The sequence below is a fragment of the Rattus norvegicus genome, chromosome 6, assembly GCF_021556685.1.
Source record: "Rattus norvegicus strain SHRSP/BbbUtx chromosome 6, alternate assembly SHRSP_T2T, whole genome shotgun sequence".
NCBI classification, from domain to species: Eukaryota; Metazoa; Chordata; class Mammalia; order Rodentia; family Muridae; genus Rattus; species Rattus norvegicus.
Window position 1 is genome coordinate 55918073 of NC_141539.1, and position 16653 is coordinate 55934725.

The following is a 16653-nucleotide window of genomic DNA, read 5'->3' on the forward strand; positions in this document are numbered from 1 at the left end:
TCCGCTGGGTTGTGCGAGTACTTGGGGTGGAATGCGTGTAGCCCCTCTACAGAATGTTTGGTAAATATGTAGTCTCCACTAAGGTGGCTACTTAGGAGGAGAAAAAGCTCACTCTCCGCACTTGGCTATTCATCCCGGAACATAACTGGCAACAATCTAGCAAGCTGATATGGAGAGACACTGAGCTGGGCATCACCATTAGTTACAGGTAGCTATGTAGCCTCTGAAACGGGCCCAGTCTGAATTGAGTTATGCTTTAAGTATAAAATACACAGCAAGCTTCCAAACAAAGTACTATATATATTTCAATTACTTTTAAATATCAATTATATTGCAATGACAATATTTTGGATCCTAAGAGTAATTTTGTTCTTTACTTTTGTCTTCTTTTGTTTGTTTTTGAGACAGGGTTTCTCTGTGTAGCCCTAGCTGTCCTGGAACTCAGTCATAGAGCAGGCCGGCCTAGAACTCCAAGAGATCTGCCTGCCTCTCCCTATCAAGTGCTGTGATTAAGGGCGTGCACCACCACTGTCCTGCTCAATTTCATTTTTTAAAGCGAGATTATTGAAGACACTGAAATTACACACCTGCCTTCATTCTATTTCAGTGTCGATACCATTCCTGTCTTCTGGATCCTTAGGAAAGTGTGGACGGAACAGGCGGCTCATGCAACTTCACAGGCCCACCTTCCCCAGAGTGATGGGGCTGAGGCAGGCCACCCGACAACATGGCGCCCTGATATCTCAGACAGTCGCCGAAGTGGCAGGACCTCTCTGCCCTTACTCTGGTCACCTCTGAGTGATCAGAAGGCTTTCATTGGAGAGATTTTCCCAGAGACGACAGCATCATCATCTAGGAGGACAGAGACACCGGAGCACTGGGCCTTGCACAATTTACCGTCCTTCTACCTCCTCATCAAACTCAGTATAAAAATTGCAATTTTCCGGACATGGGTGGTGGTAAATGCCTGTAACTCTAGTACTCAAGAAGCTGAAGCAGGAGAATTGCTATGAGTTGCTAAAACTCATAGCTACAAGTTCCAGACCAGCCAGAACTACGTAGCAAGACCCTGTCTTGAAAAAATAAATATATCTATATCTATATCTACATCTATCTCTATCTCTATCTCTATCTCTATCTCTATCTCTATCTCTATCTCTATCTCTATCTCTATCTCTGGGTAGTGGTGGTACATGCCTTTAATCCCAGCACTTAGGTAGCTGTCTGAGTTTGAGGCCAGCCTGGGTTACAGAGCAGGCCAAGGTCAGCCAGTGTTATATAGAAAAACCCTGTCTCAAAAAACCTAAACCAAACCAGCCCAACCAACTAAACAGACAGACAGACAGAAACCCACCACGAAATCTAATTTTCTCATGTCCTTAAGTCTTCGTGTCTGCACAGATGGAGGGAGATGCGTGAGTTCTATTTATAGGGTTTCAACCTTAATCTTCATGGCAGTTGAGAAAAAGTTTCATGTCCCCCTAAAGGTGAAAGGTCACCCATCTGCTCACACTCAGCCCTGCTCAGACTCCACCATCTTGGTTGGTGTCTGGTGCCTTTAACACACCCTTCCCCTGACAACTAACGATGAACCTAGACAGATAGGCAGACCAAGGGCCAGAGGGAAGGGAAAGCATCGTAAAACCACTGAACGGCGTCATTCGAGGATGCCAGAGAGGGCACTGCCCACGACTCACACTGGTCTACCATGAAGTAGCTGCTGGTGGTAGCGATGCTGTAGAGGAGGTGGCCAGGAAAGCCCTCGTCATCAGGATCCACTGCTGTGATGTTCGCCACCATGGTTCCCAGAGGCGCTTCCTCTGGGATGGAGTACACTCTCCTTGGGCTGAAACAGAAACACTGCAGCGGTGGCTAATTTGCAGGGGCAGGGGAGGGTGCAGACTGGGTGGTAGGTATTTTGGTGTGTACTAAATATAGCGCCACGTTGCTTGAGCTGCATCAACATGCAGAGAGAACACAGCCGCTGAGGGCTGGGGGGTGGGGGTGCTGCTGTCTGCATTTCCAAAGATCACATCCTTGCAGATACGAAGAATGCCAGGCTATTACTGTAGCAATTTAGATGGTCACAGCCGCTGCCTGCCTGCCTGCCTGCCTGAGGCCTTTCCTCCCCTAACATCCCCTCCCATAAAGATTCGTCCTCTACCCAGTCAGCTTTTCTCCTCCCAGTTTCTGTTCAAAAGGTGTCTGGATTGTTTTTAAAAACCCATCTGGACAAGATGTTCAGAGCCCCAGGCTTATTAATTTGTGCTTGACTCCCACCCTGTGGGTGATGCCAGAAGCCCAGTACTGTCTACACTAGAATCTCTGGTCTTTGTTTATTTCTTCTTCTTCTTCTTCTTCTTCTTCTTCTTCTTCTTCTTCTTCTTCTTCTTCTTCTTCTTCTTCTTCTTCTTCTTCTTCTTCTTCTTCTTCTTCTCCTCCTCCTCCTCCTCCTCCTCCTCCTCCTCCCCCTCCCCCTCCTCCTCTTCTTCTTCCTCCTCCTCTTCCTCTTCTTCCTCCTCCTCTTCCTCTTCCTCCTCCTCTTCCCCCTCCTCCTTCTCTTCCTCCTCATCCCACTCCTCCTCCTCTTCTCTCCTCTTCATCCTCCTCCCCCGGAGGAAACAACTTTTCCACATGGAACCTGGGCATCTTTCCAGGTGGCACTCACCACAAGGCCAGCTCTCTAAGCCCCTGTCAGTCAGAAGTCACCGTATTGTTCTCCAAGAGGCACTGTGCATAATGTAACTCCACATGCCCATTTACTGACCTTTCTCAGACCTCCATGCTTTTGTAAAAGGCCAGCAGAGGGGCAGAGTCACCTTTAATTTCCCTTTCTTAAGGTGCCACTTCCCCATGTGGTCCCTCCTTGAAGAGAGGCAATCTTCATCTCTGCTCTAAATGGCTGCCTTCATGTTGGGGGCTCAAATCACTTGGCTGCTGCCCGGCTCACCACAGCTATCCCGCAGGGAGTGCCAGAGGAAATAGAAGAGAGAGCTACAGGCTGGACTCAGAAGCAGAGACCATCTGAAGCCAGGACCTCACACTAGCCTACCCCATGTGCCCCGCCCTGAAACCTAGGCCCAAGATCACGCACAAGGAGTGCTCTTTCACCATATGTCTCATTGTTGGGGAGGAGCAAGCTTATTTTGTTCAAAAGGTAGCTCCAGTGCTTGGGCCTCCTTGCCCAGTGTCCTGAAGAGTCCATGACTTTGGTGGGCTAACCCAGCAAAGTCAGGGACAGCAGGAACCAGACACAGAGTCAGAGGAGAGAGGTAATCTTGTCTTCTACAACCAACAGAACCTTGTTTCTAATGCAGGATGGTTTTTCTTCCATCTACTAGACTGGGTCTAGTAACTTCCCAGCCAGCGTCACAAGGATGCTTGGTGGTCTGAATGATAAAATCTTCCCCACAGCAGTTTGGTGCTTTTCAGATGGGGGAGGGCTTAGAGGGTGTGGCCTCATTGGAGGAAGTCACTAGGGGCAGGCTTTGAGGTTTCCAAAGACTCCCCCCTTCCCAGTTTGATCTCTGCTTCCAGTTTGAAGTTAGAGGTGTGAACGTTCCACTGTTACTCTAGCTGCTGTGCCTGTCTGCTGTCATGTTTTCCTGTCATGTTTTCCTGCTGGGATGGTGATGGACTCTTATTCTCTAGAACCATAAGCTCTGATAAAACCCCTCTTTGTGTAAGTTGCCTCGGCTGTAATGTTTTATCACGAGAAGAGAAGACCTGCACAGGCTGGTCCTGGCTTTCAACATTACTCCCCGGAGCAGCGATGCCAGCATCAGTGAGCTCAAGGGGATGTAGATTGCTGAGCAGTTACTGGAGACCTGAACGCCCTCTGAAGACCCAGGGATGTGCATTCAGTCTCCAGTGTCTGAGGTGACTTGAGTTTCCTAGGGCAGCACGAAGACAACATAGGAAGAATATGTCCCTAACCCCATCTTAGACTCCTTCTAGGCAGTAGTTCCAAGCGGGGAGATGAGTATACTTGGACACAGTTTTTTGATTGTCATGACCTGGGGATGGAGTTGCTCTCCCACATTGGGGGAGATGCTGCTAACCACACTCCTTCACACAGGATAGCCCTGTCACAGAGAAGTATCTGGTCCAAGTCCAGACGTGCAGCTTAAACCCTGCTCTGAAGCCTCTATAGTACATGCCGGGTGTGCCAAGTCCCCATGAAAGGAACAGGGCTGACTGTTGGGGACACTGCCTCAAGCTCTCATGCCAATCTTTCCTGGGTTGCTCTGGTAGCAAGAGTGGCAGAAGATAAAAAGTTTTAGTATTTGATTTGGGGAATCTAAGATTCATGTCTGTCAAAAAATATATCTCAACTTATACCTACATCTATCTAACAAAATGGCCGAATTTCAGGTCTACCAGAACAGAGAGAATAAATATGATTATTATTCATATCTCACACTCAGCTCCTTACTACACCTGGCTGCCAGAACTCAGGGCCACAGCAGGTGGGGCCGGTGACCACGTTCTCTGTGCGAAGGGGGGCCATTTCCTCACGGTGGGTGAGTATGCAGGAAGGCACTGCCAGGCACCCTTACAACAGGACTTCCAGCGAGTACAAAGACACCAGGCAGAGTGGGGAAGAGCTACTTGCTGGCATCTGAAATAAAATGATCTTCAGTCAGCGCCACATGCAGGGAAAGAGCAAATCTGCCGGTGGTTTCAGCCTCCCAGCATACACATCACACCCACGAAGCAGACCGTCAGACATCTCCGCTCAGGGGCGAGATGGGGAGACAGTCTCAACAACAGAAACAGCACTCACAGCGGCGGCCTTAGCCAGACGTAAAGAGGAAGGGCTGATTCCACATCTGCCGTGGCTGCCGCACACTCAGACTGGGTAATACCCGAGTCAGCTTGAAGATTCAATCTCGTAATCCACGATCAGAGAGTTTATGGTTTGTACTGGCAGAGGTTTTGAGAGACAAGGAATGCAAGGGGTCGGGCGAGCTCTCGATTCAGCACCCAGTGTAACCCCAACTGCATCCTTTCAACTGTTGAGGGATGGGGTTGCTTGTAAGTGAACACCCTGAGCAAAATGAGTGGTGTCCGGCCCTCTCTAGAGCCTAAGCTCCTGTAGACACACAGCGATGGCGTCCGTGAACGCTGGAGCAAAGCTGACTCAGAGCCTAAAAGGTCCATCTCTAAAATTACAAGTGAGAACCACGGAGTTTGAAGCTGTCCTCTGGGTGGTCATTTCCCTTCTCTGCCAGATTGCTAACGGCTGCATTTTAGAAGACACAGTACAGTTCGGTCCCCAGCTCCGAAAAAAAAGAACCAAAAAAAAAAAAAAAAAAAAGAAGACACAGTACAGAGCAGGTTGGTGCCCAGAGGAGAACTTGATTCTCTTAGCTATCCTATCAGTTTGTTTTTTTATCTGTGCTGTGGAGACTGTCTCAGGCTCTTTGATTGCCAACCCCATAGCTATCACCTTCCTAGATTTTTTGGGTGAATACACAGAGCTGTGTGGGCCAATGACTCAGCCCGAGTTTGAACTCTGTATATCACAATGGTTTCTCAACCTACTGCTGTGTTTCTAGGCTACGCCATCTGTAGAAATGCCCAGGCTCTCTGGAACCCAGTACTGGGCACGGAGGGAAAGACCCTGGGGGAAGATTACTTACAATACTAGGATTGGTCTGGGACTAGTGCAAATGACCAGAAACTTTTCAACTGTGGCTTGCCTGCAAAGTGACATGAGGTTAGTCTGGGGGATTCAACAGGCTTAATAGCTCCCAGTCTTAAAGCATGTTTCTTTTCATATGTGATTGCAGGTTGTTATGTGTGCTGTGCGGGCACATATGCATTTGGAAGCCGAGAACTTCCTTGGATGCCACTTCTCAGAGCTGTCCACCCGTTTTCCTTTTTTAGAAACAGTGCTTTTCGCCAAGTACACTTGTCTGCCTGGTGAGCCCCAGGTTTGTCTGTGTCTGTCTCCCCAGCACAGGGATTTATAAGTGTGCAAGCACACCCAGCTTTTGGGCATGGACTCTTGGGATGGAACATACTCTACCCACTGAACCTTCCCTCCAGTACTCTTAAAATGTTTTTTGCAAGCACTTGACCTTGCTCTCATGCTTGTGGCTTTTTCAAATGTTTTCATTTATTTTTAATATGTTTAAAGATTTATTTTATTTATCTCTGTGTGTTTATGTGTGTATGTGTGTGTGTGTGTGTGTGTGTGTGTGTAAGTGTGTGTGTGTGCACACGAGTACAGGTTCTTGAGGAGGCTAAAAGAGAGTATTGGATCCCCTGGGGCTGACGTTATAAGCTATTGTGAGCTGCCTACTGTAGGTTCTGGAATCTGACACACTGGACTGTGGTCCTCCATAAGAGGCCACAAGCACTCTTTACTGCTCTGCCATCTTTCCGGCTCTAGGTTTACTTTTCATTCTCAGATAATAGCTGCCTCCTGCCTTTACGTTTGCTCGAGTAGCTTGTGCTCTATTCATCCACAGCCATGAATGCTGCTGACCCCCAAGCACAAGATGGTGCTGTTTCCCTGTGGTTGGGACAGGTACCTACTCAGGGTAGCAGGAAGTCAGGCTGCTTAGGTCATCTGTTGGCTATGAATCCCAAGGTATCTTCCTGAATCCCTGTGTGCAGTAGGCCACGGCCTTCTTTTGGGCCCAGGTTGAGGACAGATCCACCCTCTTTCCTAATACACATACAGCCTTTCCCTCATCTCACCTCTATGTGGAAGCAGCAGATACAGCCAGGTGTCTTTCTGGATCCACAAGCCAAGAAGAAACTTTGGTATGCCAGTGACCTTAGGTCACCATTATGGTATTAGGGTTCTATTAATATGGGGCACTTTGGTAAACAAGTGCCTGTCTTGCCTTTACTTCCTCTGTGTGTACAGTGACACACAGGAGTATTGTGCTCAACTCCACCCCTCTCTCTACCATGTCCACAGTGCCGTGGTGTATGTGAATGTGGTGGGTCAGGATGTGTGGGGAGTGAAGGGGAACATGGGGCTGAGAGGCATGAAGGACACTAGAGAGCTCTCCTTCCCATCGCTTGTTTAGGCCATGGCAAAGCACATCTCTGTGTTTAGTCATGAGTGTGTCCAAGAGGGCTGTGGAAGTCGACCACGTGAGGTCGGCTTGCTCTTAGGCTTACCTGGTAAAGAGTGGGATCTCATCATTGATGTTCACAATAGTCACCTGAAGTGCTGTGGAAGCTTCAAGGTCCCTACTGTCTCTTACTCCCACAAGGAGGTGGAAGCTGCCAGGGGAAAATTCCAAGTTAGAGAAACAAGCTTTGCTGACCCCAGTACAAAGAGGAATGGGAAAGACCACAGTGGATGACGTGAAGTGGGCGGCCCCCTTTCCAGCTGCCTGCTGCTTATACAGCTTCCAAGGGTCAAATGTGGCCTCTGCTCCTCTCTAGCCACGAGGCCTACTTGCTCATTTCTCAGTCTGGAGTGTTTTTTTCATGGCTACTACCTCCCTGGACAAATGCCTACTCAAGTCAGCCAAGCCTTTGCCTTTACAATGTCCCTGCAATGGGCCTGCTGCACTCTCAAGAACACAAGGCTCCCATTTCATTCATTCATTCATTCATTCATTCATTCATTTGAGATGCTGGTTATGGAAGCCAGAACCTCCTGTACATTAGGTAAGCACTCCACCATGGACCTATACTCTGTCATCAATAACTACTCTACTTCTCTTGACTAGGAAAGAGCCAAAGGCCTCACCTGGCTTTCCCAAGGCCTATGGCTTCCTTCCCAAAGCCTGGCCTCTCTTCAGATGCTTTCTTGTCATACTTGCATCCTTTGATGCCCCAGGCCCTGTCCTCTCTCTCCTGGTCCCCAGTTCTGGGAATGCCCTCCCCTACACCATGATCTATTGCTCTGCCTGTGTCTGACCAGAGTTTTCAGCCTGCTGAATCTGAACTAGCCATAGCCCAGGTTGCTCAGGGACCCAACACCCTGTTGGAATCTGGCTAGTCCTTTCTTGAGTTTTGGATAGCTATACATCAGGGAAGGTCATTGGTAAGGTTACCTTTTGTGCCCTGCTTCAAAGTCCAGTTCTGTGGTGGAGAAGAGGGTGCCATTAGCAGACATTCTGAAGTTCTTCGAGGGAGAAATGAGGAAGTACTGCACAACAAGGGAAAGTTATATTAGGTCAGCATAGCCTTAGGTGTGTTTGCTTCTGTCCTGTTTGGTACTCTTGGTATGTACAACATTTTGAATGATTTCAGACAGTGCCTAGATAAGCAGTTCTGAGACTTCATGGCTGCTGAGGAGAAAGACCTTTAGATGTGGTTGGTCTGAATGCCTGCCTCTGATGAAGACTCTCTAAAGTGCTATTCCAACTACTGAAAACTTACCAAAGGGTCCCTGCCCAGGTAAGTTCTGCTGCTAGTCTTCCTCTTCATGCCCCTGTCTTCTGACTTTTGCTTACCAGGCTCTAACACCAGCCCTTGACTTTAATCAACACTTAGGTGCTTACGCACGCCTATGCCATGTTAGATATTAGGACCATGCCCAGCATGAATGAGACCTTGTGTTTATTCTTGAAAGAGTTGTCAATTAGAAAGTACAAACACGTACCCAAGCATCATTCATTGAAATGATAAAAAGTTAGAGAAGAGACAGTCATGACTTGAGAATGTGGGAGACAGCAGGACTTAGAGTTGAGGATACACTGCTCCCAAATTTTATCCGGCTAAAGGGCCACTAATAAACCTAGTCTTCACATATGTGGGTAGTTGAAGACTTTTGTTGTCTTGATACCAGTGCTACTCACTTAACAACTGTCTGTCACACCCATGAAATCTAATAGAAACACATAGGCTCATGCATAGAACCCACTAAGGTCCAGGCCACAGGAGGACCATGGCTGTGTTCCTCTACAGGTGTTCATCAAGATGGCTTCCTTGCCTGGGATATGGAGTCAAGGAAGTGGGAGAAGGGCTTGCATCAGATGGGCTGAGTACATGATCTGATCCTTCTCTTGCCTTGTCACTTAGGGACAATACCAATGGCTCCACTCCTTTCTGCTGTTGACTGTTGGCTGTTGGCTGTTGGTTGGTTGCTATTGGTTACTGTTGGTCGAGGTTTGTTAAGTAATTGTAGTGCACAAAGAAGAAATTAGATATCCTGATGACAAAGATCAAACTTACCCCCAAGGAACTTGATACCCTAGTCATCAAGAAGTAGTCCAATGATAAGAACATCCCCCTCTCCCCTTTATCCTTTTTTCTCTCTTATCTAGTGTTAGGGGGTTGGAAGGGTGGAGAAGCATGGAAGAAAAAAGAACCCACAAACAAAGGCAAACAAAGGCTACACTTTCCATTGGAAAATCTGAAAGAGAATTCACACTGTTAACTATGAGGGGCAATAAGAACATACTTTATAACCTTTTATTGCAAAGGGCTCTGAGGTTAGGAGGCCTTATTAACTATGGCTAAGATGAGAGGTGATCTATCCCCAAGGCCTTAGATGATGAGTTCAATAAACAGTTGAAGGTTTGAAACCAGAACTATGGGCCCCAAAGTCTAGGATCAAAAACATATAGCCAAGGTCTCCAACCAACGATGCGGTGTGTGATCAATGTGGAGTTCCTATGACCAAAAAAGAGTGGCCAGAAAATAGATTAAAGGCTTCATCTTGGGCCAATAAAGGGTCTTTAAACCATGTTTGAGAACTATTTATTTTCTGTTTGTTATATAATGATATTTTTCTAGTTGTAATGAGCATACATTTACACAAAATGGGAGAAGACAGAAGAAATATTAAAAAGTCACTAGCTGAAATTCATGTGTGAAATCTAATCATTTTGATGGATTACCTCCTGCTCTTTCTGTGCAAATACACACCGTCTAAAATCTCAAGATGATGTGATAATCAAATGGCAATATTGTGTTCTTTTTATTTCTGTCTTGAGTGTTTCCTCATAGCCTTCTGTCTCCTATCAACCTGGATCAACTTCTGAAATAGGAAGAGACCAAGTGTGATCTGGATGTGATGCTCTAAGACTCGTTCCTTAAATCTGACTGTTCCTCATAGTTAGCTCATGACAGCACAGCATTTTAAATGTGGATTTATTTAACAAAATCCTCTTGGTGTTCATTTAGGGGTTTTTGCCCAGTTTCAAGAGGGGACAGGTGGGCAATGCCAGGAAGTACTCTTCTGGGACTTTCTCTCAGGACTAGTCCCCCCTCTCCATTGTAGGTTCAACTTTGCAAGCCTTATCATTTCTGTGGTTCTTTGCCTGAACAGCAGTAGATTGGCCATAAGCTACCTACATGTAGAGGAGTCCTGTGTCTTTGGGCTGAGTCTTCCCTGTAGGAAATCCTCACATGTCAACCATCAGAGGCCCATGCTGAGTGTGATGGGGACATTTACTACATGCATCAGAATCAGAATCATTATGTGTACACTATAAAATTCTGGGGGACAAATCTATCTATTGGGTTCTAAGCAGTGGGGACGTTGGGATACAGAGACAGCAAATATGCTTTGCCTTTAAACACTTATGGCAAACTAAGGGAACAGAATACTACTGGTGAGGCACTGCAAGGGGAATCAATATAGGCAATTATAGGAACCAAAACCTCTTAGACACATTTGAGATATGATGTCACAAACTGGGATAGTAAAGTATGTATGTGATTCTGGAGAAAGGCCTCAAGAATTGACTCTTGGTTCCACCATTTCTAGATCTCTGAGTTTGTGTAGGATGATAACAGCAAAGCCTAGCCCTGGAGGAATCTACAACCTGCTTGTCTTAGCCACTGTTCTATTGCTGACCTTGGACACCATGACCAAGGAAACTCATAAAAGAAAGAAGCATTCATTTGGGAGTGGCTTGCAGTTTCAGAGGCTTAGTCCATGATTATCACGGCAGAGAGCAGGAGGCAGCTCTGGCTTTGGAGCAGTAGCTGAGAGCTACATCTTACAGAGGGGGAGGCACTGGGCCTAGTGTAGGCTTTTGGAATCTTTTTTTTTTTTTTTTTGGTTCTTTTTTTTTTGGAGCTGGGGACCGAACCCAGGGCCTTGTGCTTCCTAGGTAAGCGCTCTACCACTGAGCTAAATCCCCAGCCCCAGGCTTTTGGAATCTTAAAGTCCACCCCCAGTAGCACACTTCCCCCAACAGGCCCACACTTACTCCAACAAGACCACAGCTCCCAATCCTTCTAATCCTTTCAAATACTTGCACTCCCTAGTGACTAAACATTCACATATATGGGCCTTTGGGGGCCATTCTTTTTCAAACCGCCACAGTGCTATGACAATGCTTCGAACATGCTGGACCCATACTGGGTGGTAGCTTCTACTGTTCAGCCAAAATGTAAGATCCTGTTATGAAGGTGCAGCTCAGGGGTATAGTTTTTGCCTCACATATATAAGGCCCCAAGTTCAATCCCTCTCCCCGACCCCAGCACCTTAAAAATTAGAGTAAGGTCCCAAAGGAAAAGGTGTCCTTTGTGTCCATAGTCCCATCGTGTAACAGAAGCTGCTCCCACACAGATGCTCAGTGGGGTTTTGTTAGAGATTCAAAAATGGGGTTTTCTTCCTTGTAATTTCTCACTGATGAGAGACCGACATTCCCATCTCTGAAAACTCTCTTAAAAAGCAGAGTAAGCTCTTGTGCATCTGTAATGCCAGCAGGACAGAGCTGGGACCATTGCCTTGGAGTCCAGGTCAGCCTGCATTTCAAAGCGAGATCCTTTGGTATCTCAGAGCCAACCATAGCAGCATCAAAAATCTTAAAGCAATTATCATGCCCTCCATTTTGTTTAAGTGTGGTAATGCTATATGTGGCTATGAAACCATGAGTCTAGCCTATAGTCTCAACAACTGCTGAACAAGCGTCAAAGAAACAGCAACAGGTAGAACTGGCATTGGTGAGCAGAGACTGGGAGCCTGAGGGTTTCCTCTTCATTTCCATTATGCTGATTCCCTGGAATCTCGATAATCTTTACATGTGTGAATGTATGTATGTCTGTATGCATGCATGTGTGTATGTATGTGTTTATGTATGTATGTACGCATGCATGCATGCATGTATGCATGCACGTATGTATGTGTTTATGTATGTATGCATGCATGTATGTATGTATGTATACATGCATGCATGTATGTATGTATGTGTTTATGTATATATGTATAATCAGTGCTAGGCTAATTCTTGATTCCCTCAGTCTCCACGCTTTGTTCACAGGCCACGCAGTGCTCAGAAAGAAGATAATACTGTAGACTAGAAATATTGTGTCATGTGGCCCCCTGCCAGCAACTCAGTAAGGCTTTCTGTAAAACCTGGCATTCTTGCCTCCTTTTTAAAGGCTTGTTTAATCAAAGCTCTCCCTTGATATTCATTCTTGGAAAACAGAAATTAAATAGAATGAAAAACAACTGCAGCCCCTCTCTGCCCCAGTCCTGGCTGAGAAAAGTCCTGAGTAATCAGATCAATTCAGCGAACAAATGCTTGTTAGACAAGCTCTCTGCTTTCCTCTGGGACTATCCCTGCCTGCCTCCCACTGTTCTGTTTGTAGGCTCTTGGTGACTCCTTGTTGCCCTTGGTCACAAAAACTTCCTCTTGGAAGACACAGGCCATCCTTCCTGCCCTATTCTCTCTGCAGAGTGCTTTCGGTTTAGCCAGAGGGAAGGTGAGGTGGCCCAGTTTCCAGAAATGTCAGCTCCCAGGGGGCCAGCAACCTCTTCTCTCGCTCCTTGCTACAGTGTGGGAGCAGCTGGCGATATAACGAGGGGTGTCTTGCCCAGCCATCCCTGGCTGTCAGCCCTTCAGTGCAAAGATCAACATGAATTCAGCCTTGTCTCCTAGGAACAGGGTATCCATGCCACGTTGAGCCAGTTTCCAGATGGAAGCAAGAGTCCTTGTCCAGGATATAACAATGATACTTCAAGACACTGAATTCGGTACCCTCCTACCCTACCCCTGCACCAGGTACATTAGCTCATTGGAGTACGCGGCTTTGGAAGGCCTTGTTCTCTCCATCTCTCCCCCAGCCCCTGCCTTGCTGAAACCATTAGATTATACTCCTAAAGCCACCAAAGTCTATTCCCTTTGGCTACTTCCTCCTCCTGGGGCTGACAACCAAGGTCCAGCTATCAAAGTATAGAAGTCCAGCAGTCAAAAGACCTCTTTGACCACCCTAATTAGCATGTCCAATTAAAATTAAACACCTCCTCCTAACATGGGGTTTCCTTTTTTACCTTCATAAACTGTCATTTGTCTATGGGCCGCATCTGTCTCCTCTCTATCCAGAAACAGTCCTCTCCCTTCCCTTTCCCCCTCATCCTCTGTCTCCTGTCTTTGTCTCTTATTCCCTGTCCTCTGTCCCTTTGGGGCAAATAAATCTCCTTTCTGCTGAGAACTTGCTCTTGGGAGTTCCTTACACACAAACCCATCCTCACCGAATGGGGTCTTTCAATCAGCCCGGGAGGGTTACAAATACAGTGCCACGTGTCTGTTAGACTTCTCGATGTAAGCTGAATATTGTGAAGCAAGTAAACAAAATGAACAAAAACCCCATCCATTCCCCTTTCTCTTTTCTTCTACGCTATTCCCATTCCAGCTCTGGAGTGGCAGATGAGGGGAGGAGGAAGGAAGACTTTACTGAAGAAGACAACACCGAGGTAAAGCTGCCCCACTGTGGCATACCCTGGCATCTGTCTGTGCGGAGAAGCTAAGTGGGGATGGCAGCCACTGAAGTGTTTTTAAGAGACGTTGACAAATTTGTGCACTGGGAATTTTATAGCGCTCGCTTATTTGTTGTTTTTGAGACAGCATTTCATGTGTCCCAGGCTGGCCTCCAACTTGCTATATAACAGATTTTATGGCATCCTAAGGACTCAACCCGGGGCTTTGTGCATGTTAGGCAAGCACTCTGAGGATTGAGCTATGTCTTCAGTGCCCAAAGCTGACTTACTAATGTCTATTAAGCCTTACTGATAAAGCTGTCCCTTCTTTGGGAAGAAAGCCCTGAGGAGTCTTGAGTCCTGTCTCCATGACCCAGGCTCTGCCAGTCTTAAGGGCAACAATTTCCATTGACCAGAGGGTCTCCCCAGAAGCATGCACAGTCACCAGCAGCTGTGGGTCTGGGGATGGAATCGTCTGAGACCAAGGGCTTTTCCTCTGTGAGCCTCATATGAAGACCTAGAGTACAGTGACTTTTACTGTGACATCAAGGGGTGACTTCAGTGTTCCCAGGCAGGACATATTGTGGGAGGCATGCGCTGGGAAAGCTATCAGGAAGGAAAGGGGGAGGCATCATGGCCGTGTAGGGTAAAAGCTCTGAGCCCCCTTCCAGACTTGAAAACCTACCCAAACCCACCAATCCCTGAACTCCCTGAGCACAATTCCTCCAAGCAGTTCTCTGACCTTCACATGCACACTCCCTACACAACAACAGTTAATAGATAGGTAAATATGCCATCTACTCATGAACTCCATGGGTCCGTTCAGCAGAGAGTACTCATGGGAAGAAGGAATGGCTGGGCGCCCCTCAGAGCCACGAGCAAGAAGACGTAAGAGAGTGTTCTGTTGCTCTACTGACAGTGAGGTCATTGCCCTTTTAATTTAATCTTTTGTCTGCCCCGGTGAAGACAAAGCACACTTCGTTTCATCCAAAAGGCCTTCCTTAATGGAAGGGTCTGAGAAAGCCCCTTAATGAAAGGACTGTGCACTAGACTGCTCTGCCTCCGGCTGCAAAACCTATTAGTTTCCCCAGAGTCTCCAAGGAGGCCATTGACAATGAGACAGACGCAGGGAGGGTGGGAGTGCAAGCCCCCTTCACCAGGTAGGAAAATACTGTGTGGGTGCCAGAAGAAAGCTAGAAATCTGAGCATTCACAAGCACAGTGTCTTTTCCTTTGTGTGCAGACTCTGGATCCCAGCTCTACCTGTACCTGCATCAGGACACAGAAGGACCCCAGAGGACATAACTGTATCAAGATGTGACCTGAGCACCCACATCAGCCCATGTGCTTGGCTCCAATAGCACCTTCAGTGTGGCTGGTCTAAAGGAAGTGAGTCTAGGAGTAAAGTGTACACCACGTTTTCAGAACATATGAAAAACGAATGTCAAATATCTCATTTGTCATTTGATGGTATGTTATACATATTGAATTAGGCTAAAATGTAACTATTATAACATAACGTAGAAAGAAAGGACAGAGGGACGGGTCTGTAGAAAGAAATTGACATGAGATCATCCTTCAGATGTATTATATTAGGAAAGAGATTTCAACCCTTGTGTGTGTGTGTGTGTGTGTGTGTGTGTGTGTGTATGTGTGTGGTGTGTGTGTATGTGTGTGTGTATGTGTGTGGTCTGTGTGTGTATGTGTGTGTGTATGTGTGTGTGGTGTGTATGTGTGTGTGTGTGGTGTGTGTGTGTGGTGTGTGGTGTGTGTGTGTGTGTGGTGTGTACGTGTGTGTGTATGTGTGTGGTGTGTGTGTATGTGTGTGTATGTGTGTGTGGTGTGTGTGTGTGTATGTGTGTGTGTATGTGTGTGTGGTGTGTATGTGTGTGTGTGGTGTGTGTGTGTGTGTGGTGTGTGGTGTGTGTGGTGTGTACGTGTGTGTGTATGTGTGTGTGTATGTGTGTGGTGTGTGTGTATGTGTGTGTGTATGTGTGTGGTGTGTGTGTGTGTGGTGTGTGTGTGTGGTGTGTGTGTGTATGTGTGTGTCATCATGCCCATAGTCAGCATGATGGGGGTCCTAAAGGAAAGGAAGTCTTCCCTTCAAGTCCCAAAGAATAGCTTCTGTAGGAAAGACAAGTGCCATGTTTAGCATGACAGGAGTCCTGGAGGAAAGAACCTTCAGATTTCCAGAACAAAGCGGACTTTCTGACTCATAGGTTTTTGATGAGTGATGGTATTTCCAGAGCCTGTGAGTTAGCCTACATTCCAGGAGGCAGGTACTAGCTCAGACCGGGCAGCAGAGGGAGTGACGGAGGCTGGGCTGAGTCACTGCAGGCACCTGTCAGTTCTTTGTCCTAAGGGACAGACTGCAGGGCTGTGTGGCCTGATTTTTGGGATGGAGAGAAGAGCATCTAGAGTGTCTGTACTCTAACAGCAATTAATGGTACCTGGTTTCTTGTACTTTTAATGTAGCCACTGAAACATTAAAAAAATACACAGTACTTATCTCTGGTTGCACAGGTCCAGGCAGTAAAAAGGGTGGTCAAAAAAAAAAATGCAACTGCATGCTTATCAGGTTTTTTAAAAGGATCCAATGAAGGAGAAAGGCAGTGACTTCTGCATGCACCCCCATTTTACACGATCTGTGATGTGATGTCACTTCCTTAAACTGGGTACAGACTGGAATGCTCTTCACTTGGCAGAGTCAGGGATTCAGTGTGTGTGCCAGATCTTTGTGGAATCTACCCTTCATTCAGGGGATGGAATCCTATGGAGCCCATCAGCAAAGGCAACAGCCTCGGACCTAGCCCAGGTGGCTTTCCGGGTGTGCTTCAGTGCTTGCCCAAGTCTGTTCTCGCTGAGCTCAGCGCCGGTCAGTTCTGAGCATTGTACTACAAACAGGCTGAAGTTTGCATGCTAATTCAGTGTTTGCCTGCTGAGTGCAGGAATCTGCATTCTCTATGCAGCCTCATCTGTTCTCAGTATATGCCAGACAGGAGAAAGCATTCAAAACCA

The 16653-nt window shown here is 46.9% G+C and overlaps 1 protein-coding gene across 2 annotated transcripts in view; it reads right to left on the minus strand.

Annotated features, from left to right (window-relative positions):
• Cdhr3 (cadherin-related family member 3) overlaps positions 1–16653 on the minus strand; it is a 60742-nt gene that overhangs the window by 28007 nt on the left and 16082 nt on the right. For both annotated transcript variants that reach the window (XM_087554941.1, XM_087554940.1), the window contains exons 5-7: positions 8031–8125; positions 7144–7248; positions 1698–1846 (exon numbers count right to left, since the gene is read on the minus strand). In XM_087554941.1, coding sequence (XP_087411067.1) covers positions 1698–1846; positions 7144–7248; positions 8031–8125 — 349 coding nt within the window. The remainder of the gene's footprint in view (positions 1–1697; positions 1847–7143; positions 7249–8030; positions 8126–16653) is intronic.